The 24,119-nt window shown below is 35.8% G+C and overlaps 1 protein-coding gene across 1 annotated transcript; it reads right to left on the minus strand.

The window, feature by feature from the left end:
• Nucleotides 1-5,942: 5,942 nt before the first annotated feature.
• slc39a13 (solute carrier family 39 member 13) lies at nt 5,943-22,774 on the minus strand. Its single transcript, XM_030123818.1, has 10 exons — nt 22,539-22,774; nt 18,078-18,443; nt 15,437-15,544; nt 14,518-14,660; nt 12,938-13,048; nt 12,063-12,152; nt 9,226-9,276; nt 8,934-9,066; nt 8,735-8,834; nt 5,943-6,807 (listed from the first exon to the last, which is right to left on the minus strand). Exons 2-10 carry the CDS (start codon nt 18,403-18,405, stop codon nt 6,732-6,734), a joined length of 1,140 nt encoding a protein of 379 aa, XP_029979678.1. The 5' UTR covers nt 18,406-18,443; nt 22,539-22,774; the 3' UTR covers nt 5,943-6,731.
• Nucleotides 22,775-24,119: the final 1,345 nt, after the last annotated feature.

Raw genomic sequence — 24,119 nt, forward strand, 5'->3', positions numbered from 1 at the left:
ACTTCATGCAGTTACCCTTGAATTAATAATCATTGAGCTTATACGTCTAACAAAAATAACAAGTTCATGTTTTACTGTCAATATTACATATTATTATTATTATTATTATTATTATTATTATTATTTTAAGAGGATGTTGTATGACTTAGAGAGGGAGATATCTGGCTGCATGATGTTTTGCCTGACGCACTTTTGTCTACATTTCATGTGCACTTTTTGCAAAGTTGACTTTGGAAGGTTTGATTTGTCTATGTGCTTTTTGTGTATTCGTTTAATGTACAGAAGTCTGTCTGTAACTATTTAATGTACTGCTGCCCGTCTTGGCCAGGACACTCTTGAAAAAGAGATTCTTAATCTCAATGAGGTTTTCCTGGTTAAATAAAGGTAAAATAAATTTAAAAAAAAAATAAATAAATAAATAAATAAATAAATAAATAAATAAATAATAATAATAATAATAATAATAATAATAATAATAATAATTATTATTATTATTATTACACTCTCAAAAATAGAGGTAGGAGATCAGAACATTTATGTACCTATACGTACATTTTTTAAGAATGTTCTCTCAAAAGTACAATATTGGTCTTTAGGAGGCCAGAATTGCACCTTTAGACTATGAAAAAGGGTCCAAAGTTATATAAAGTACAAATTTGTACTATAAGGTACCCTGCAGCATTAAAAAATGTGTCTAGACCATGAGAATAGGCTATAGGCTAGGAGAACTGAACAGTAGGCCTAATTATAGTTCAAACATTAGGCTTAGCTCATTATTTATTATATATCATACTGTAATTACTCTATATTATATTTGATAATAATTTGTGTTTTAATTTAATAGCCCAATTAGCTCAATGATAATAGCCTAATAATTTATTTAGCTTATTAGAACCTCTGATTATTGACATAATCTCTGTTTTATCAAGTTTTCATTCACACCTCCATGTCTTGATGTCGTAGCTTGCCTATGCTGTTTTTTTTTTTTTTTTTTTTTCTCAATTAGGCCACCGGTTCAAACTTTAAACATCATGGCATTATCAACTATATGAGAGTTTTCTTTCTATATAAAGTAATTAAGGTACAAAAATGGACCATTTCGAAAGGGTACAGAAATGTCTCTCAAAAAGTATACCCCCAGCGACAAGGATTTGTACCCTTTTAAGTACAAGCTGGTACCTCTATTTTTGAGAGTGTATTATTATTATTATCATTATTATTATTATTATTATTATTATTATTATTATTATTGTTATTGTTATTATTATTATGCCTATCTTTCTGTACTTATTTCAGACTTATATCAGTTTTCCTGCCAAGCACAATATATAAATGCGTTTTTTTTTTTTTTTAATTAAAACAATCTTTCTATATTTTTTATATTGTGCATTAGTTTTTAATGGAGGTCATGGCAGTGACATTGATTTGAGTTTTTCTCCTTACCAGCAATGAATGAATGTAACAATGGATACAACTTATTTTTCATCTTTGTTTCTGGTGCTTTAAGACAGGGTAGTTAAACATATGGCCCATGGGCCAAAACTGGCCCAACTAAGGGTCCAATCTGGTCCATGGGATGAATTTGTGAAATGCAAAAATTACACAAGATTTTACATTAAAGGAGTGATATTTTGCTTTTTTAAATGGAATTCTTCATTTTAAAACATTTCCCTGTGGTCTACATAAACTGTAAATGCTCTGCTTGGATCTGAATTCTTCATTAATTCAACTCCACAGGTCCATCTTCAACCCTATTTCTGAATAATGACACCAGAAAGGTCGTTTTGAGCCACTGGCCCTTTAAATACAAATGAGCCACTTCACGCTCCACCCCCTCCAGGTTGTTGGCTGTGCTGCTCTGTCCTGTTCAACCAACAGCTGAACATTTTAGGTAATCGGCTTGAAGTTTGAACATATTTTCAGTATGGACTACAACTGCTGCCGCTGACGAACAATTATGTCGTACTTGGAGAAATGTTCGTCAGACGTCTTGACCTTATATGTGCAAATGTCCTGACATAACTAGTTACAGACGTAACAAATTAAGCATAAATTAAAATAGGTTGTAGAAATCCACTCGATTTTTGCCAAAATGAATATAAAGATATCTTTGCAGCACCTGGAGGGTTCAAATTCAAACTTTTTGAACTATTAGGGTTCAAACACACAAAAGTAACAAAGACTAACAAAAGTGGGTTTAGCAAAATATGACCCCTTTAAATTATACAGTTTTCAGTCGCAGACGGCTGTTACCAAATGTTTTGTATATTTGTAGATTCACTGTCATTTGTAATGCACAAGTGTGAATGGTGAAGGTGAGAAATAATATTGTTAAAACTCTTTTATGTTTCAGGAATTTCAGGTTGTTCATGGTTGTTCAGGTTATTCACGTTTTATGTGAAATGATGGTTTGTAAGTGTAAACATTTTCATAATGTAATTTGACTTCTTTCTGCATTAAAACAAAGGCAAAAAAATTTAAGTTGTCATTATTTATGTTATCATGTTATTATTTTACTGGTCTGACACCCTTGAGATCAAAGTGGGCTGTATGTGGCCCCTGAACTAAAATGAGTCTGACATTCATGCTTTAAGATCTTTTTGAGATCACAAGACAGAATGAGTTACACAACGGTGTGATTGTTTAAAAAAAATGTAAAGGCTGGGAATTAACTAACTCCACAATGCAACAGTACCAGCAAAAATCTGTGCCAACATCAACCACTAGGGAAAAAATGGCAGAAATGATCTTTGACTTTATTAAAACAGAACAGCCAACAACAATATCAACAACTTCATACTTTACTGTCCGTATTGCATCTGTTATTATTCTGTCTATAGTCATATTCTGTTAAATTCTGTTGATTTCATACTTCAGTTTAACTAGTAATAATAAACTTTTATACATAAACGTATGGTTTTCTATCATATCTTGTATCTTTGTACATTTATTAATTGTAACAATTTGTTTTCCTTTCATTAAACCACAATAAGTTTAATTTAATTCTTAAACTGGGCATCTGTTTTTAATGAAGGTCGTGACAGTTAATTTAATTTGAGCTTTCCTCTTAGCCAACAGTGATTGATGCCTGAGTCTAACAAGCTAATACATATTATTTTTCATCTTTATTTCTGATACTTTAAGGCCTTTTTGAGACCATAAGACAGAGTGAGTTCCACAACAACAGTGTGATTGTTACCCCTTAGCTGAGGGGAATCGTAATCATTTTGTCATCCATCTGTCTGTCTGTCTGTCCATTCAACGACATAATCACATTATCTGAAGAATGCATTAAGATATCTGCACCAAATTTTTTCTGTGGATGCATCTTGGCGTGGAGCAGAAGCCTATTGAAAATAGATGATCTTGACCTACTTTTTACAGGTCAAATAGCCTTGTGCATTGTGCAGTTATAATTAAAAATATAAATATGTATGTAATAAGTTTTACACAAAGACAAACTAATCTAAAATATAGGACAGTAACTATCAATAGAATCTTACACTATATTTGGCCGAGGGGGATTAAAAGTGCACAGCATGTTATGTTTTTAATAAATGTAAGGACTGGGTGTTAAATCCACAATGTAGCAGTGAACTGGAAAAATCAGCACCGATATCAACCACTGGGAATAAACACTGGCAGAAATGTTCTTTGACTTTCTTAAAACTGAACTGTTAACCTCCTAAGACCCACTGTCCACATTTGTGGACAAGAGTTTCACAACTTTATAAGAAAAAAAAAAAAAGAAAAGAAAACTGTCCACCACAAAGGACATTCCATAAAAATTTTAAAAACTGAATCTGAAAAAACTGTTACATCATGATGTTTCCAGTATAGGCACTTATTTAATAAAAAAAAAAAAAGCTTGTACTTTGCTGACATTTCCTGGGTCTTAAGTGGTTAAATAGCATATCAAAATGAGAATAAACACCTGAAAAAAAAAACAAAAAACCTGGACCTAAACATGTGTGATTCTCAGTGTGAGCTATTATTTCCCCTCAAAGTCAACTGAAAATGCTAATATTAATCATCAGAGCTGAGTTGTGAGGATAGATAGTGTGTAAACGGTCCCATCTCTACTGTAGTTTCTGGTGTATTAGAATAGAGCGCTTCAACATGTCCACTTTGACTGTAAACTTCCAGTAGGTTGACCCTGGTTACAATGAAAGCACAATAAGGGCTTATTTGGATTCATGTAAATAAATGAATAAACTTTCCCCAATCACCAGAACTCTTCTGTGCATCTCTTTTTATAACTTAACACTGACGTCTTCACGCTGTTTGTCACCGCACATTCCCCTTGATAGTGTACATTGTGGTTTAGTGTTGTAATTTCTGAGCTGTGTCTGTGGAACCAGGCTCCCACAGATAATAGCCACCCCACAGGCTGATGACTAAGGAAGGCAACCCGCGGTGGAGTCGTTATGGCAACAGAAGCTCGCCCAAAAGGCTGTGTTGAAATAGGACAAGTGTGAACACACAATCAATACCCCCCTCCTTACACTCCCATATGACATTTTAGGCATAGGACCTCAGCAGCAAACCTATAGTAAGGCTTTTGTGCAGTGAAGGCACCTCAGCACACTAAGCTGCTTCTGCACATTTAACACAAATCTATCAGTATGTGTGCTTCTATGAAACTGGTCCCTAAAAACAGGACAAACCAGATGTAGACTAATGTTATGAAGCAAGTTTGAAAGCATTTTCGTTCTATTTTAAAAATAAATATTTACTGAGATAAAAGAGGAACTATTTTTTAGATAAAACACATTTTTATATTTTTTTTATATTATTTTTTAGACAAAAATCTAAGAAAGACACGAAAATTACGCACTACTATTTTTTGGAATATTTTTTTATTCTCTCACAGGTATTTTTTGGGAATCAAACTAATTATGCAAGGCAGAGTGTTTCACAAAAATGACCACTGTTGCAGAATCACTCACAATTAATTTGTGTTTAAATGGGCAGGTTCTGCATGTAACACAAGTGGACACGATGGGTTACACACAAAACCTGGAATGAGACTGAGATTCATGAAAAACCCTGCATGTCTGGATTAGAAAAACCACTAGGATCATCAAATTTAACACAGTGTCTTTATTTATAGCAGTATACAAGACCATTTCAAGCCATGTTTTCCAGATCAAATGCACCTAGGTAGTTTTTCATGACACAGTTTTGGTCCTATTTTTGGTCCCAATGTTTTATTAAAAACTCATTCATTTTGGGATGGCTGAGAGCAAGAGTATAATTTTTTTTGCATTTATCTGAGGTCATCATTAGGTACATCCTGGGGGGAAATACAGTCACAGAAAAAGATTATTAGACCACCCGTTGTTTTCTTCAATTTCTTGTTCATTTTAATACCTGGTACAACTAAAGGTACATTTATTTGAACAAATATAATGATAAAAACAAAAATAGCTCATAAGAGTTTAATTTCAGAGCTGATACCTAGTCATTTTCCATGTTTTCTTGATAATAACTAAAATCACTAAAGTTCTTACATCAGCTGATAAAAACAGTGCTTTTAGGCATTTCTTGTTTTCTTTTCTGTCTGTTTTAGTCACATGATACACCCAGGAGTTATTACTTGATTGCATAACCATTGTTTTGGCAACTTTTGATGGTCTAATAATTTTTTCTGTGACTGTATGTCTAAATTTCTCTTTTATTATTGGGTCTACAAAGCTGGCAAAGTGCCAGGTACCAAAATGAACCCAGTTTCATAGAAGCCCCCATATAGAATATCCTAATAACCAGAGTTTATCACGTGTGTCCCATGTACAGTATGTGTTGCCTTCATGACACTGCAATACTTCTTTATATTATCCACAACGTTTAAAATAAGCAGCAGATGAATTTTCTTGTGTCATTTACAGTTTATTTGTATTGGAGTGGTAATTCAATAACAAAATACAACTTTTCCTGCTGGGTTAACACTGAATTTGTTGTTTTATTTGGCTAGCGTTAAAAAATGATAAAATATAGATCAAAATATAACATTAACAAATAGTAACCATCTTTCTTTTTGTAAATTAACTTTATCACATCCATTAATTCAAGCAGAGTGTTTTACAGACACCGGCTTGTGCTTAAAAAGGTGCAGTGAGTATTTGTGATGTAACTGAATGTGGGGCATAAAACCAGAGGAGTGTACTTTGGTGTAAACATGACAGACTGTCCTGACTTCTTGACCCTTATTTTGTTAACATGACAGAAACAATATGAAAGAGGGGACCTTATATGATATGACTCTATGTTTGACTTATTTTCAATAAATACACAGCAGCTACATCAGAAAACAGAAGACACACAACAGTAACAAGACACAGTTTTAAAGAATGTATAGGTCCAATACGTTTTGAAGAGGGAGGTCGTGAGGAGATCGTTGATACCTGCTGTATTGAGCGGGTACGTCGCATGTACGTAGCGTGTTATGTGCAAAATAACTTGATTGTCAGGTTAACAATTGGTGGTAAGACAATTTGGTAACAGATGTCCATACAAACCCTCTTATTTCCCTTGCTGTTCAGTCTGGCACGTTATTAAGTGTCCACACAAAGGTCCATTCAACAGATAAAGTAGGTCTTCTCTTCATTCATCCATCTATAAAGTGCCATTCTGCGGTCAGTTATTACAGATACAGGTATCCAATAAAAGGGTGGTGTTGTGGTGAGTTTTAGTGTGTTTTTGGTAAGGCAAGAGGGGGGTTTCCTCCATGTTCAATCCACAATTAAAGACAGTAGAGCCATGACCGCCACACCACAGAATATGAGCAAGATCTGAAGCAAGGAGTGTCTAAAAAAACAGAAGAAGAAAAAAAAAAAGACCTTAAAATTCATATTTGTAATCTGCAGTTGTAAGTCTATAAAAAGTATTACACCTGTAATATATGAAATAACAAGTCTGGTATTAAAGGAGTAACATTCTGAAATAGCCTTTTATTGTTAATGTCCCATTCCAATCATTAACATTCATTAACAAAAAAGAAGGCAGGGGTCGTCTGGTGAACTGGTAAAACCCCTTCATCCAGCAGAACACTTCACTGCCCATCCAATATCCTGGTGATTACTTTGTAACATGAATCTCGCATTTGTACCATTAAATGTATTATTTGTTAGAATAAAAAAAATCAAATAATTACCATAATAACCTTCCCAGATGAGAATACAGGTGTAATCAACCACTAGAAAGGCTTAGAATAGACAGATCTGTTTCTAATTTGAGACTCTCAGACCAGTACTTCCCCACAACCAAATAACATGTTTTGATCCAAGTGGTCTGAGATGAAAGCAGACTCCTGCACCAGCTCTTAGATCACTTTTCAGAATTTAGAGCTGTATCCTGTGGCCAATCCCAGGTCTTTCCATGGAGGGGGGGGTAGTACAGGGTTCCTACAGGTTTCTACAAGTTAAATTTAGGACCTTTTTAAGACTATTTAGAGCAGAATTTAACGCCCATTTCACAGCCATACTAGCAAAAATTTGTGACTCCTAGAATTTAAGAAAATGTATTTGTTTACTTCAAAGCCTTAATTCCCATAATTCTGAGTCATTTCTAACTGGAGGCTGCAAAGTTAGTGATAAATGATACCGAATTTCTCTGACACATTTAAACACAACACAGCAAACAAGTTTATGGCAACATTACTTAAGATCTACCATATCAAATTTAATAGCTTTTAAAGACTTTTTTTAAGGGATTAAATAAAGTTTTGTAAATTCAAGACTTTTAAGACTATTTAAGACCCCGCAGGAACCCTGTAGTATTTAACCTTCATCCTACCATGACAGTTTACATACAAAACTTACCAAGTGGGGTCTTTTATGACCCCAGTCTTATTTTGGATACAATTCAGTATGAATTGAAAAAAAATGTCATGATATGTCACTTAGTTAAATAGTTAGTATGCAGCAATGTAACCAAAGTATAAAAATACATTTTGTAGTGATGTTTATTGTGAAATGGTCAATGGAACAATCAACAATCAACTAATCTGACAAATGCTTGTGTAGCAGTATATCGAGCAGGTCTACCTCTCAAAGCCATATTTCACTGTAAAGGAAAAGAATATCATGTTACAGATAGATTATTGCAGGTAAGTATGTTAGAAAACATATGTGTCATCAGACACATACTGCCAATTTGGGAAAAAAAAGTTGGGGTCATCCATGACCCCTGACACTCAGTCCATCATAACAAGTTCAGTTGATGTGATGATCCAAAACTTTTTACAATACAAACACCGGATGACACCAAGGAACAAACTCCTGAAACCATGAATAAATGTTTCAGTTTAACACACAATGACACACATGAAACAATGTCTGGGGTCATAAAATGACCCCGCTTGGTAGGATGAAGGTTAAACAGTTGACTGTCCACTGTAATGACCCACTGTCAATATCATCAGATGTGTATCGACTGCACAAATCTGGTGGTTCTTCAAAGAAAGAACATGGCGTTTCCCTTACCCTGACCGTGACATTTTGTGCATCAGCATCAGCAATTAAAATCTAAATTTAAAACAGATGATTTATAAATTTAAATCCAAATTTCTTTTTTTTTTCTCTTCATATTTCACAAGAGTAAATTTTGTATTTTCTATCTTCCCTGCATTTTATTTTTGTGTTTGCTGCGGTCACCTGTATAATTTCCCCATGGTCGGATCAATAAACTTTTATCTTATATTAATCCCCCTAATTTCTGAATGTATTAAAATCACCTTAAACTGGACTCCTCTAGCAGGTCAGGCACCACGTTCACCAAAGCTATGTAGAGAAACCCTCCAGAGGTGAAAGGCAAAATCCAAGCGGTGGCGTTTTCTACAAACAACAGAAATGAGAACTGAGTGATTCCGGCATATACTTTAATATATTAAATGCTTTAATGTTTTACAGTATGGAGGTGTGGTCCAGACGTACCTGTGCCTTTTGGCGACTGTGCATACAGAGCAAAACAAGCTCCCAACACCCCAACCAGCGCTGTGGACAGCTGCATGCGAGCCGCACTCCAACGGTCGAAGCCAGCCCTTAGCAAAATGGCGAAGTCTCCCACCTGCAGACGATAACATGAGAATGAATAAACAGTCTGTTTACAAGCCCCTGGAAAAAAAAAATCACATACTTTCCATCCACTTTTAGCAACAGTATGTAAACATAAAAACTTAAGTAAACTGTCACAGATTTACACATGACCACACTTTTCTAATCTCACCTCATGAGGGATTTCATGCAGAAGAATGGCAAAGGTGGTGAGGAACCCGACCTGCAAGCACAAGCCAATAAGTACACAATCACATGCATTTACTGTGTGACTAATTAACCAGTTTTTCTAGAGTAAATTACGAATGCAAAAACAGAGGTGCAGTGGTTCATTACATAATAAAGACTTAAGTTTTTATGCCAGAAGGAGCAGAGCAGGATATAAAAATAATGAACTTGTGATATCCAATTACATAGTAAATAAATCACTAAGGTGGGGAAACATGAGTCTGAATCGAATCTGTTTTAAGCCATTAGTAAATGTTATTTAGACAAAAGACTATGAATATGACAACAATATTTCTTTCTGGAGTCTTATCTGTTTGAGCAGTTTGTCATTCAGATAAAAAACAACTTTGCTGGATGAAATCTTGTCTTGGCATTTTCTCCTTTTCTTTAAAACGTGCTGTTTTTACTCTATCATGTTCCTTATTGTTTAAAACACATTCTAATACTGCTTTTGAAGTGTTACTAACAAACTACATCCCACATCTTATTGTTGCACGTATAGCTGACACTGCATTGTGAGTGAATCTGTATGCAGTGTTTCACTTTGACTTCCATGCATGCGACAGTAAACAGAAAACACTGGTGCGATGTCTTGTACGTGTATGTTTTAGACATCTAGTTAACTTCCTCTCTGGCACACTCATCCATAGTTCATGCTGTTAGCCTTATGTCTCTCCAGCTGGACTCTCTCTTTGCCATACCTACAATAAACAGTAACCTACTGAAGCGACATGAATCCATGTTGCTGCAGTTAAAGTGCGCCATTTAAAAAAAAAAAAAAAAAAAAATCTTTCAGCATAAGACGATATTTACCCAGTTTATTTCAATCTTAAAAAAAAATCCTGTTTTGTCCCATTACAAATGTGTGGTCCATTCATGAGACTAAAAATACAAATACAACTGGTCTAATTTTCTGCCAAATGTTCTGCAGACTCTGCCAAACTGTGTACTCTGAAGGAAGGTTTTATCTGTTCCCATCATACATTTCTGTTCTGTATTATAGTGTTGTTCTTTATTCATTCATTAACTCTACTATGTAATTCTCAACTTTTAGAATAAAAGCAACCACAACTTAACTAAAAGCACTTAAGTTGCAGCCTAACAGTGCTTTCAAAATACCCCGTTTCAGTATTTGAAGGTTAATCTAAACCAAATTTGCAGGTATAAAACCTACCCCAGACCATAGTGGGGACCAAACAGCCAGTCTTTGGTGTAACCCATATTTGGGCTAAATGCTACCCAACTGACTTAATACAAACAATGAGCTTCAAGCATCACCTATTACAGTTATTTTACAGTCTTGTAAGTGTAACAGATTAAGAATACTACAATGTAGCTGTCTATCAGGAAAAAATGCATTTTGTAAAATAAACAGAAGGTCTGAATGTCCAACTTGGCAGATACGTCATACACCTGTCAATCAAACCCCGACACAACAGATATCAGAGTTTTCTATTTCCTCTGAAATATGATTAACTGAGCAACAATATAAAGACAAACCACCAGATGACCAATTAGAGTGGCTAAATAAAGCATCAGACTCCAGCTTCTGGAGAAAAACATAATGTGCTGCGCACTTTTAATACCCTCAGCCAAATATAGTGTAAGATTCTGTTGAAAGTTACTGCCCTATAATTTAGATTACATACATATTTATATTTGAAAGTACTCAGATATTATAACTGCACAAGGCTATTTGACCTTGAAAAAGTAGGCCAATGTCATGTATTTTCAATAGGCTTCTGCTCCATGCTGAGATGCACCCGCAGTATAAATTTGGTGCAGATATCTCAATGCATTCTTCAGATAATGCAATTACGTCGCTGAATGGACAGACAGACAGATGGACGACAAAACTATTACAATACCCCTCTGGCCATTTTGGCCGAAGTGAAAAAATTACGAATAGTATTTTTACAGAGATGTCCAATTTTAAGTCTATGGGAGACAGGGCTTTTGGAGCCAGCCCCCAGTGGCCACCAGCTGTATTACAACTTTAACAAACTTCTACTGTGGCTTCATTTGGGTGTGGAGGTCCTCACCCCTTTGTCAGATCACATGAAACAGTCTCACTCTGGCTCGTTTACTTTGCGAAAACTCTTAGTTCAGACTTTTGGACCAGTGACAGGAAATTGCGCAAGGTTATCTTCACCAACAAACAAAGGAAGCAGAAAAAAAACTAATAAAAGCCAACATACTGTTGTCAGATGAATGCACTATGGTAACAGTAAAGACATAGAAACACCCTAAAATTCACCCAGATGTCTTTCACTCAGTTTTCATGTGTTCATGTGCCCATATTACCTTAAAGCTGGAACTATCTCACATTACCCTTATAAGTTGTATGCATATGTCTTTAAATGTGAGTGTTGTCAAAACTAGGTTAAAAAATTACATGTTTTCAGTGCAAAGCAGACTTTGTTCTTTCTGTTGTGAGCTGTGTCATTAATTTAGACTGCAGCTGAGAGACATTTCTTTTATTTATTTACAATGTGACTAAATTTAAAGACTGGCTGTAGCAAGTAGGTTAATATAATGAACTCATGCTGCAATCTGACACTGTGAGAAGTTTATGTAATTACCTAATGACTGAAGTAGGACGGGGTTACAAAAGGCCTTGGAAAAGTTTTACACTTTATCTAAAAACAGAATTATTACAATTTACACTATGTACACTGACCTCAGTGTGGATGCTCACGCACTGTAGTCACTGATCTCATACATATTTCATTGGAAAAAGTAACTTCTGGACATTGTTGCATCTTTTTCAAAGTTCCTCACCTTTTTGCTAACCAGGAAACTCCCTGCTACTGCCAGTCCATGAGTGAAGTTGTCTATGCAGTTGGCTAGTAGGTTTAGGTATCCGCTTGTCTGTAAAACAGGAAACATAATGCCACTGTTACTCAAATTTAAAAAAAAAAAACAACTTTATTTAAATGTAATCACAGCATATACTCCTTAATAAATTTGACATGCTGTACCTAAAACCCCTGGATGGAGGCTTTGATTGATATTACCTAAGAGTTACAGTCTGACCTCATTAAAAAGAGGACAGTAAATAATATGTTACTCAAAAGAAATCTGAGCCCCAGAGGAACACAAACCACAATGAAAGACGCAACTGGTGATGCAGGCTAAAAAATGTCAGCAACCATGAAAAGAATGTAGAGGTGCAGGAAAGTGAAAGATTAATTTCCCAGCACAGATTTCTTTGTTTCCGTTTAAGTCAGTAAATGTAGTCAATGCTAGTAAAACTGCATCGACTGAAATTACTCATTTGCCTTTAACTTTTTAATCTGTAATGGATATTTTATATGCTTTGTGATGTTTACTCAAGCTACAGACTTCTTTTTTTTCCAGATAAACCACTTATCTTTATTGATCCCTGCGGGTTACGTGATGTTAGCCCTTTCTTATTCTCACTCAGGAGAAGGATAAGGAAGCACTATTTAAAAAAAAAAAATCCCTATATGCATTTGATATCAGGGCCAACTGAAATGCTGTTTGCAACAAATTTATGACTTAGTTTTGGGGGGAAAAAGCATTACTTACATAAGCAACCCAAATCAAGGCTACCAGCCTACCTCCACTGGAGCTTCTTTTTTCATTTACTGTCTCTTTTGTCAACTCAGAGCTGTTCTGGTTGTCCGCCTTACCTTGATTTTCTCTGATTTTCCCATGCTCTGTTGCTTGGAGGATTTCCATGACTCAGCATGGTGCCCATTTCCAAGTGAAATCGCTGCCTTTCCACTGAAAACTGCATTAGACTGTGGAGAAAAAAGGAAGAAAAACAAGACGATGGTGAAATGTGCACCACAAACATGACAGTTTTCTGAAGTTTTATATTTGATCTTTTTCTTCCTGGTTTCCATCATTGTGCAGTGTGGGCAGGGGCTTGGAATTTCCTAAAGAAACATATTAACACCTGAATCACTTACAACACCCACCAGTAAAACTAAAAAAAACACAGTACTAGTGGCATGTGTTCCACTGTGCACTGAACACACAATTCACAGTTTCCACTTTACACAAAAGTTTCACCCACAGGAGGCAGAACAACCTCTGAGGGGGCCATTTCAGAAAAAGTCCACATTATTTTTGTACACACCATGTATACATTAATAAAACGCATCTGCTTTATTTCCCAAACTAATGATCCTTAAATTCCAGCACCACTGTTTTACATGTCTGATGGTAATATATAAAAAGAACAGGCCTATTCATCTCGTGTTTTCCGAGAACAGCCAACTTCCTTGTTCCCTCATTCAGAAACCACTTATGTTACCATTTGTCTGATAATCAAATTAAAGGAGTGGGAAATAGCCCACTGTCCACTGGATGTGGTAATGAAATGCTCATCACTGTCCATGATTACAGCAGGAGGTAATAGAGTGTTGTTAATGTTTGGAGGGAACGACTGATTGAAGCAAAACTACCAATGCAAAATACACACAGACACTTGTTTATTGAGGACATTAAATTTGACCTGAAGTAAGTGGAATCTGATTTATTATTACTTAAATTTGCATCACACTTATCTATACTATTTACCAATTAAATATAATGCGTCCATTAAAAACAATGAACCAAGCAAGTAAACGTATATCATTCAGATAAGACAGTGAGGTCAGTCAAAGCAAAAAGACACTTAAAAGCTTTCGTTTCCGTCTTAAACACACTCAGTCAGAGTGTGCCCTGTCTATTGTTGTCTCTGTCTATGAGCTGAGTGTTCTCCCGTGGACACTGAAATGGCTAAAGCAGCTGCTTCACCCTGGCACTATAAATAGAGACACTTGTGAAGGAGCTGATCTGACAAGGAGGCAAGGAGAGGAAAGGCAGAAAGGCCGTCTCTAAAAACATAACCAGCCATTTAATATCTATGAAGGAGCACTGTGTTAGAAAGCTTGGTTTAATCTGGAGTCATACTTGAGTTTACAATAGGGATGCTTTCATTTCTACATGCCAGACATGATGCATGTAAACATACTCAGTGATACAACACAGGGAGGAGTTCCTACTATACCTATGTGTCCGAAAACATTATATCTTAATACACAGGTTGGTGTTGTCAAAAAAAAAAAAAAAGTCTCAGCTGACATTTTCATTTTTTTCAAGATAAAAAAAATAACCTAGGTGAACAGATAAGCACAACACACATTAAATCTATGAAAACAAAATATGCAAAGGCTTGTGTTAACACGTCTTGTATGTCTGTAGGCACAGCAGAAATACTTACAGCAGAGTTACTGTTCAGGTCTGAATGTGCTGTGGCATCTTCATGGCTGTCTTGGTCTGGAAACATCTTTTCCAAGAGTAAGAAGGCCAGCAGGCCAACAATTACCCACAAGCCCTGGGTTGTGTAGTGGTTTTGTTTATCAGCTGTAAGTAGCAAAGAGACCAAACAGTGATAAACAAGCTGTGGCACAGGTATAATACTACAAATAACAGTATAGGTATGTTTCTTGGTACATAAGAGAACATGGACACTGAAAATTAAGAACTCGCAAGTGTTGGATTGAAAATGATTCTTACTTGCAGCATATTCAAAACTGACCAAAGCTACCTACTAAAGGAAATAGTGCAGTTTCAGATTTACAGATTACACACTGCATGTAGCTTTTCATTGAGACTCAAACTCAGCGATCTTATTTCAGTAAACTTAAGTAAATTGACAGAAGTGAGTAGGTTTTGATGCTCAGTGTACTACTGGGTGACTGAGCTGTACAGTGAGCAGAGAAGATTCTGGATGCAGGAATGCAGTTTCAAGCATGTAATGAGTTAACACATATTTAATTATATTGGCATTATGTTATCTTACAAGGCCAATGCTGCTAGTATGCTACACTGATGAACAACAGCTACACTGCCAAAACAGTCTAGAGTGGAGCTTGTGGCTCATGCTCTAAGTATAGGGACATAAATGGTCTTAAGCCAGTAAGTGTTTGTCTTACAGGGGGCACCTAAAGGATATTTCATACCAAACCAAATGTCATGCACCATAAAGGTTCAGTACAAATTCTTGTGCCATTAAAACCTTAATTACTGTCCTGAAATGGAGATGTGTTTTACTGTCATCACATGAGACTGTTATGTCTGCAGGTCCTGGTCATAACACTGCAGTCAGGCATGAAATCGCCTTAGTGAAATGCAGTCACCTGAGGAGCCAGACAATGCCCACGCCTCAGGAAGGAGGTGAAGGAAAACGTCACCCAGGAGGCCCCCAATAGCAAAGCTCAAAAGCTGCTTCAGTTTCTGACATCCAGCTGAGAAAAAAGATTCAAGGAAAAAGTAGCAATTACTGTAAAGTATGATTCATACAAAACCTTGTCCACCGTTTATTTTAGCTCAAGTTTGCAGCCATAAATAAAAATACTTCTTCCTCTTTTTAGTGGAAATGTCAGTTAGTTTAAACCAGTTAGGTTTTGTCTGAGGTATCGCAACAACTATTAGATGGATTGCAAAAAAAATATCGGATGCACCTTGTCAACTACTACACTGACTGACACCTGGCAAGAGAATAAATCCTAATTCATTCTCATCCCCAATGCCGATTTTGGTGAATGTCAAAGTTATCCAAGCAAATGGTTAAGAACTGTCTTTACAAGTTTGTACTGGCATCTACATTTGCCCATAAAGTTATAATAACACACATCAGTAATCACCTTTGACCAGCTACAATGATTACATACCAAGTCCCAGTATGTAATCATTTTACACACTTTCATTCATTCATTCATTTTCTGAACCCACTCTATCCTCACTAGGGTCATCGGGGTCGCTGGAGCCTATCCCAGCCACTTACAGGCGAAGGTGGGGCACACCCTGGACATGTCGCCAGTTCATCACAGGGCTGACATATAGAGACAATCACTCTCACATTCACACCTATGGGCAATTTAGATTAACCAATTAACCTATCAGTGCATGTCTTTGGATGGTGGGAGGAAGCGGGAGTACCCAGAGAGAACCCACGCAGACATGGGGAGAACATGCAAACTCCACACAGAAAGGTCCCACCCCCATCGACTGGTGTTCGAATCGAACCCAGGCACGAGTGCTATCCACTGCACCACTGTGTTGCCCTTTTACACACTTTATCAGGAATAAATCATATTGTCACATTCATTTCATGGGAAGAGTTAAAAAAAATTAAAAATAAATAAATATATATATATATATATATATATATATATATATATATATATATATATATATATATATATATGTATATTCCATCTTTAGGGGAAACTGTATGTAGCCTGAAACCAAGATCCACTGTCACACTTGCAGTAAAACTATTATAACAAAATTTACAATGACAACACTGACTTTTAAGATCACTAAAGATTGTTCACTTTTTATATTTACTCCCATAGTTAGAGAAAATCCCATAAAATCTGGACCAAAGATAATGTTGTACCCCTCAGCATGGACTGATATACCTTAGTATTTCTTCTAGTTCTGTAATCCTGTCAGATGATTAATTAGTAGGCTACAAGTACTTTGGTTTGAGAACTAAAATAAACACTCATTCAAAGTAGTCCTTAGTTGTAGTTTGTGTTTAGTACTAAATATCATGGTAACAAACTAAATTAAGAAGGTGACAATTATCTCCCACTCTGAAGACTACACCTGCTCAGACTCAGCAAATTATCCTGGTCATAGTAAGCATGAGAAAAGTGCTGATGATCACATTTTGCTCAAAATACCACCTTAGCTAAGTGCAGCTTCAACCAACTGCTAGTATGATTGTACACTCTTGATAAAAGACTACTTTCTATTGATTAAAATACAAAAATTTGAGGAAAAAAAAAAAAACCTCTCCAAATTGTTTCCATCTCAGTCTACACGGTTTTATTCTTCAGGATTTCCCTTTCAAATGACCAACTTCCTCTCAGCACTGCACTTAAAAACCCCAGTCCTAAAATATATCTGGAATGCTACAGTCTATGGGTGCGGCTCTCAGGCCTCAGGCTGACCCAAGTTAGGTCTGGTTACTGCGACTGAACAGTCTGAATAACTTTATTAATCCTGTAATATGACATCACTTCTGGTTGTATTGGAGACATTTGGTTTGTAAGACTTGAACGTTTCCAGGAAGTTGGACTATCCTTCCCATGGGATATTTGAGTCTGTGCAAAATCTAAATCATGGAAAATGTGCAGGTAGGAACTGAACTGAACACCATTAAGGACCGGGATTAGCTGATTTCAGGTGGGTCTGTAAGTCATAAGAGAGCCACTAAAAAGGTATATTTAGACCAACATAGCTGAGAAATGGGAGAAACACAACATGCCACTGCAAAAGGCCTTTACGCACTTCCTGCTGCATATTAAATATGAACAAAAGACATGATTCTGTCATGTGTCAGACAGTTGTGTTCATAGTGCTATCTCTGCATCAGTGTTGTCACAATCACAACAATGTGACGGCAAGCTTTTGTCTGCCACGTCTACAGTGTCTACTATATCTTCAGTGCAGCATCCAAGAAATTTCTGTCTGCATTTAAAATTAAACACACCAAATTAATGTTAAAATGAACATGGAGATCCTCAAAGCTACAGCTAATGGTTGCAGTCGGTCCCTGGAGGACAGAACACAAGTTTTGTTTTTAAGCTTTTTGGCTGTTGCTTATTTATTTACAATCTTGCTTTTGCATATATTAGTATACAGATAGAGTAAAAATGATCCAAAGTTATGTGAAATTATGCATTTGAAACCAAGGGGAAAGTCCAGATAAGATATGACAGTATTACGGTGAAATACCCAATAATATACAGGCATCATTGAACTCACCTTCTGTTTTGAGGGCAGCTCCAGCTTCAATGGGAATCACAAGCAGAGGAAAAATCCCACTGAGGCCTACTGCCACTGAGCCCACCAGTGACAAGAGCCAAACGTGAGCATGTTCACTGGCTAAGAAGTCTGCTATCGCCTGAAGGCCCAGGAGGTTCTCGGTCAGGCTGGAGCCCGGTCCTGCAGCAGTGGCGGTAGCTTGAGACATAGCTGTTTGTGTCATCTTCTGGCTGCTTGATGCACCCCTCAAGGACACCATCAGCAGGGTAACAGTGATACACAGAACAGCTACAGCCCAGCTGGGCTTCATACAGCTTCCACCTTTCATCCGTCCCACGGTCCAAAAAGCACTTGCAACCAGTAATGCTGTAATAGGAGTACACTTTTCAGTCCAGCTGCCTCACCTCAATCTTCACAACAATACATGAAATATGATAGGTATTACAGTATACATACTTGACCATAATAGTAACACTGCAATGATTATTCAAATAATTCACTATTTGTCAAATATTAAATCGATTTCTTATTATTTTGATAATCAATTCCTTTATTATGACAAAAAAAAAATTCTCAGTTCAGCCTCTTCTGTGTGAGTATGTTCTGGTTACTTTCCTCCTCTGTGACAGTAATGACTATCTTTAGACTGCGGGCCAAACAAGTCATTTAAGGACATCATGGTAGGCGTTGGGAAACACTGACTTACATGTATTTTACTGTGATCTGACTTTGCATAGACCAAACAAACAATTCAGAATATAAGTAACACATTAACATACATATTGCTACAGTGAGGGGGGTCTTACAATCTAATTTTACAGAAATAAACTTGCGAAGACACTTCTTTAAGTGACATTTCCTTTTTAGCAACCAGTTAGTTGATACTTGTAAATCAAGGCCTTAAATTTACATGAAAATTGATCTCTCTTCATCACAGGCCATATACTGGAGACATATAACCACTCTCTAGAGCTACTTATCATCTAGAAGAGGGGTGTCAAACATATGGCCAGTGGGCCAAAACTGGCAGGATGAATTTGTGAAGTACAAAAATTACACTGAAGATATTAACAGTCAAGGGTGTTAAACTCATTTTAGTTCCAAACACCAAAAGTCTAACAATATTATGCCTGTTCCCAAATGTTATGTGCCATTGTAGATCCACTGCGATCTATAATGAACATGTATAAATGATAAGCTGAGGCATAATATTATTAAAATGACACTTGTTTTTTTTAAAGAAATGTCAGGTTATACAGTTTAGTTTCAATTTATTTAGAATATGCAACAAAACAAACAAAACAAGTGGTGCCTGGCACAACAAACCCCGCCCCTTGCACATATTTCGCCCATTATAAGTAGATGAGAAGATTTTAAAAATTCATAAAAAATTTGAACTTTGACCTGCTGTTCCCAAAATGTAACGAGATCCATTCTGGGTCACTGCCAATTTGTAAAGTCAATTTGGTATGAATTCAACTAATAGTTTAGCTGCTAGAGACATGAGAAATTTCGCTCCTTATATTTGTAAATGTGGAAAAAAAGATGATTTTAAAAATTCATAATAAATTGTAACTTTGATATATATTTACCAAAATGCAATGAGATCTATTCTGGGTCACTGGCAATCTATAAACCACATTTAGTATGAATTCAACCAATAGTCTTGCTGTTAGAGTGTTAACAAACAAACAAACATACAGAACCAAAAACATTACACCTTGCCTCCCCTTTGGGGGGACGGGGTAATAATCCTACACTGTAAACCCAGACTTTGTATTTACTAAAATGCTTTAATTACAATGTACTTAAATGATTTCAGTTTTATTACATTACTATAAAATGTTAAGTATATTCTACTAATTTGTAGACATTGTCAAAAGTAAAAAACAGTTTAAGTTGAATGGATTTAAATCACTAAATTTTAGTCATGACCACACCTTTTTTTTAATCTCTGCATTGCATTGTGGGTATTGGGCATGTTGTTGAAAATGTGTTATTTTCATGTGCAGGGGTTCAGCGGGGTGGTGGTGTTAGTGTTAATTTTGACTTAATGTGTGTATGGAAATGTTTATTGGCCTTTTTGTGTTTGTTTTTGTTTTTTTTAGAACTGCACCATGAGTCAGAGCCATAGGCCGAACAATGGCTTTACTGTTCATCTAGGGATGTGTCTGCTCAATATAAATCATTCTACATTGCCAAGTTAATAGTACTTTCTATACTGGTACGCTACAGTAAGCTGACTTCCTACCAAATTTCCAGCCATGCTACAATATATGAAGTATAATTATGCAAAGCAACTTATATTGCAGAAGATTTTCATTTAAGCCAATTTGGGACTGAGTACAATAAACTGATGATATTAAATTATAGATTATACCTAGCACTTGACATTGGAACAAATTTTAAGTTAAATTAACTTGGCATTTAGTGTGTTGGACTTAAAATAGCAATTTCCAGTCAAATCAAGCATTTAAGTTTAATACACTCAAGTTTTCATTACTTAATTTTTTTAAGGCTAGAGTTTAGAGTTACAGTACAGTACAGTACAGTGAACGAAAGCTTGCTGCAAAACAAATCTACCCACGGGTAAAAATAAAGTCACCTTGAACCTTAAAAATTTCGTTGTAATCAGTTTCAACTATTTTTTTGAGTTAAATTAACTTATTGGGGTTTACAGTGTACCTTAGCGACTAGAAATAAAACAGATTTCAAGAAAACATGAAAACTTATACATACACATGAAACAACATATAATGTCTTCATTTGCATATTCTAAGATGATTTTTGTGAAAGAATAGTTTGGAAGTGTAAACATTTTCTTAATTTAATTTTACTTTTTTGCATCAAAACAAAGAGAAAAAAAAAATATCATTATTCAAAGGCCATTATGTTATTATTTCACTGGTCTGGGAGTTTGGTCTGTATGAAAACTGCACTAAAATGAGTTGGACAGTCCTGCTTTAGAAACTATGAAGAATGAATCAGTTCGGACAAACCTGCAGGTTAAAGTGCCCAGTAGCTACCCCATGTCTGAGAGTCCTTTATTGAAATCTTTGCAAAAGGTATTATAGGTAAAGGTCAGGCCAGGAATTTGGGTGTTGTCATGGATTCAGACCTGAATTTTAAAAACCACAAACAATTACAAAGTCAGCTTACTATCCCCTCAAGAACATTTCTAGGATTAAAGGACTGATGTTGCAGCAGGACCTTGAAAAACTTGTCCAGGCATTTATCTTTAGTCGAGTTGACTACTGTAACAGTATCTTCTCTGGTCTGCCTAAAAAGTCTGTTCGACGACTGCAACTGATCCAGAATGCTGCTGCTCGAGTCCTCACTAAGACCAAGAGAGTGGACCACATCAGTCCAGTTCGGAGGTCTCTACACTGGCTCCCTGTCTCTCAGAGAATAGACTTTAAAATTCTCTTACTAGCATATAAAGCACTGAATGGTTTAGGCCCAAAATACATCAGAGACCTTCTAGTCCAGTATGAACCATCCAGACCACTCAGGTCATCTGGTGCAGGTCTGCTCTGTGTTCCCAAAGTCAGAACTAAACATGGAGAATCAGCGTTCAGTTTCTATGCTCCGTATATCTGGAACAAACTACCAGAAAATATCAGGTCTGCTGAGAGTCTGAGTTCTTTTAAGTCCAGGTTAAAGACTCACCTGTTCACTGCTGCCTTCGACTTTTTAAATTTTATATTCTCTTTGAAACTCTGCACTGCAACTCTTACTTTAATATGTGTGTTTTGTTTTATTTTATTTTAATTTTATGTGTTGTTTTCTTACTTGCTGTTTTTAATCACCTTTAACATGTTTCTTTTATAATGTTTTAAATGTGTTTCTTTTTGTTTCTTTTATTTCAGTGTCCTGTGTGAAGCACCTTGAATCGCCTTGTTGCTGAAATGTGCTACACAAATAAACTTGCCTTGCCTTGCCTAAATGTAATTACACATGACTGTAAAGATGGAGGCAAAAAGTTACAGTAGTTAACGATAATAATGAGTGGTCATCTACATAAAAGGTACATGAGTTCACTTGGTATGAAGGCATCTGTTGAACAGTCAGCTCATTATATCCTCTGTTAGCAGAAAGTTAACTCAACAGTTAGCTACTCTGCAAAAACGCCAAAAAACCCCCACAAAACTAACGAGCAATGCGGCAAAATACGTCAGTCGGTAAAGCCTATTTTTGCCGATGACGTACTGAACCTTATAGCGGATTATTATTTATGTGGATAAAAGTTAGCGGGCTAACATTAGCCGGTGTTCATAAATGCAGACAGTTAGCTAACCACATTAGCTCCGCACACAATCATTGCACGTACACGCTAACGGTTATAAAGCTACACCATCAGTTTGCGGACTTTATGCTAACACTCCAGCTCCATGAACCTCTGCATTTAGCTATCACCTAATTCTGCCGTGGAACTGTGAAACGGTGTGTGTAAATAAATACCTTGGTGTTTCGGCTGTCTTTGCTCCAGTGTGTCCCTGCCATCCAGGCCAGTGTGTTGGGAGAAGGCTTGGCCGCTGAGTGGGTCCAGACTCAGCCGCTGAGTGGACGGGGACACGGATCCGCTAACAGCCCGCAACCCACGGAAGAGTGTGGAAGTCACCACGTCTCTCCCAAAAACAGCCACGTATCAGGATCCTGAAGGAAAATATTATCAACCGGGAAGGAGAGCCCTCCCCACTACAGGCTTCAGGAAGTACTTCAGGACATGTCCTCAAGACTCGGACAAACTTTTTCCACTTAAAGTTGCATCATCTGTGAAAAGTTTTATTCTAGTTCAGTTTTAGTAGTCGGAGTGAAAAGCAAAAGAAGCTCAGATGATAAACATGGGGGAAAAAAAATACCTTTTAAGACAAGTTTGAGTGCATTACTTTGTCATAAATGAAGTTAATACACTGTTGACCTAAAGTTGGAATAAAACAGTTTTACCTCTTCTCATGAAATTATTGTAACAATGTGATTTATTGTTGATAGATATAGTGTAACTGGGACTCAGTATGTAATCAGGATACCTGGGCAAAGGTAATTACTGATTTGTATAAACAGGGATAAAAAAAGAAATGTGAAAACAAAATTAGTCTAGCTTCAAATGTGAGAGTGTAAAATAACATTTAAACAGAGGGTTATGATCAGCTAGTTAAAATGGAAAAAGGTCTAAAGCAGGGGTGTCAAACATGCGTCCCAGGGGCCAAATGAGGCACCCCAAAGGGTCCAGTTCGGCCCCTGGGATGTTTTTGCCAAGTGCAAAAATTCAACAGTCTTGAATTGAATTAAGAAGAAAAATAAATAAATAAATAAATAAATAAATAAAATTTGCTGAATTAAGGAAAAAATCTTGAATTAAGCCCCCCCCTCCCCCCCCAAAAAAAACAAAACATTCTTAAATTAAGTTAAAAAAAAAAAATCTTCAATTAAGCCAAAAAAAAAAATCTTCAATTAAGTAAAAAAATCTTCAATTAAATCAAAAAAATCTCAAATTTAGCAAAAAATCTTGAATTAAGCAAAAAAAAAAAAATTCTTCAATTAAGTAAAAAAAAACAACCTTGAATTAAGCAAAAAAAAAAAAAAATTTTTTTTCAATTAAGTACAAAAATCTTCAATCAAGCCAAATAAATAAATAAATAAATAAATCTCAAATTTAGCAAAAAATCTTGAATTAACCCAAAAAAATCTTCAATTAAGTAAAAAAAAAAAAAAAATCTTCAACTAAGCCAAAAAACATCTTCAAGTAAAGAAATCTTCAATTAAGCAAAAAATAAAAATAAAAAAAAAATCTCAAATTTAGCAAAAAATCTTGAATTAAGATAAAAAAAAAAAAAAAAATCTTCAATTATGTAAAAAATCAACCTTGAGTTAAGCCAAAAAAATCTTCAGTTAAGTAAAAAAAAATCTTCAATCAAGCCAAAAAAAAAAAAAAAAAAAATCTCAAATTTAGCAAAAAATCTTGAATAAACCCAAAAAAATCTTCAATTAAGTAAAAAAAAAAAAAAAAAAAAAAAAAAAAAAAAACTTCAATTAAGCCAA

The sequence above is a fragment of the Sphaeramia orbicularis genome, chromosome 3 (assembly GCF_902148855.1).
Source record: "Sphaeramia orbicularis chromosome 3, fSphaOr1.1, whole genome shotgun sequence".
Classification (NCBI taxonomy): domain Eukaryota; kingdom Metazoa; phylum Chordata; class Actinopteri; order Kurtiformes; family Apogonidae; genus Sphaeramia; species Sphaeramia orbicularis.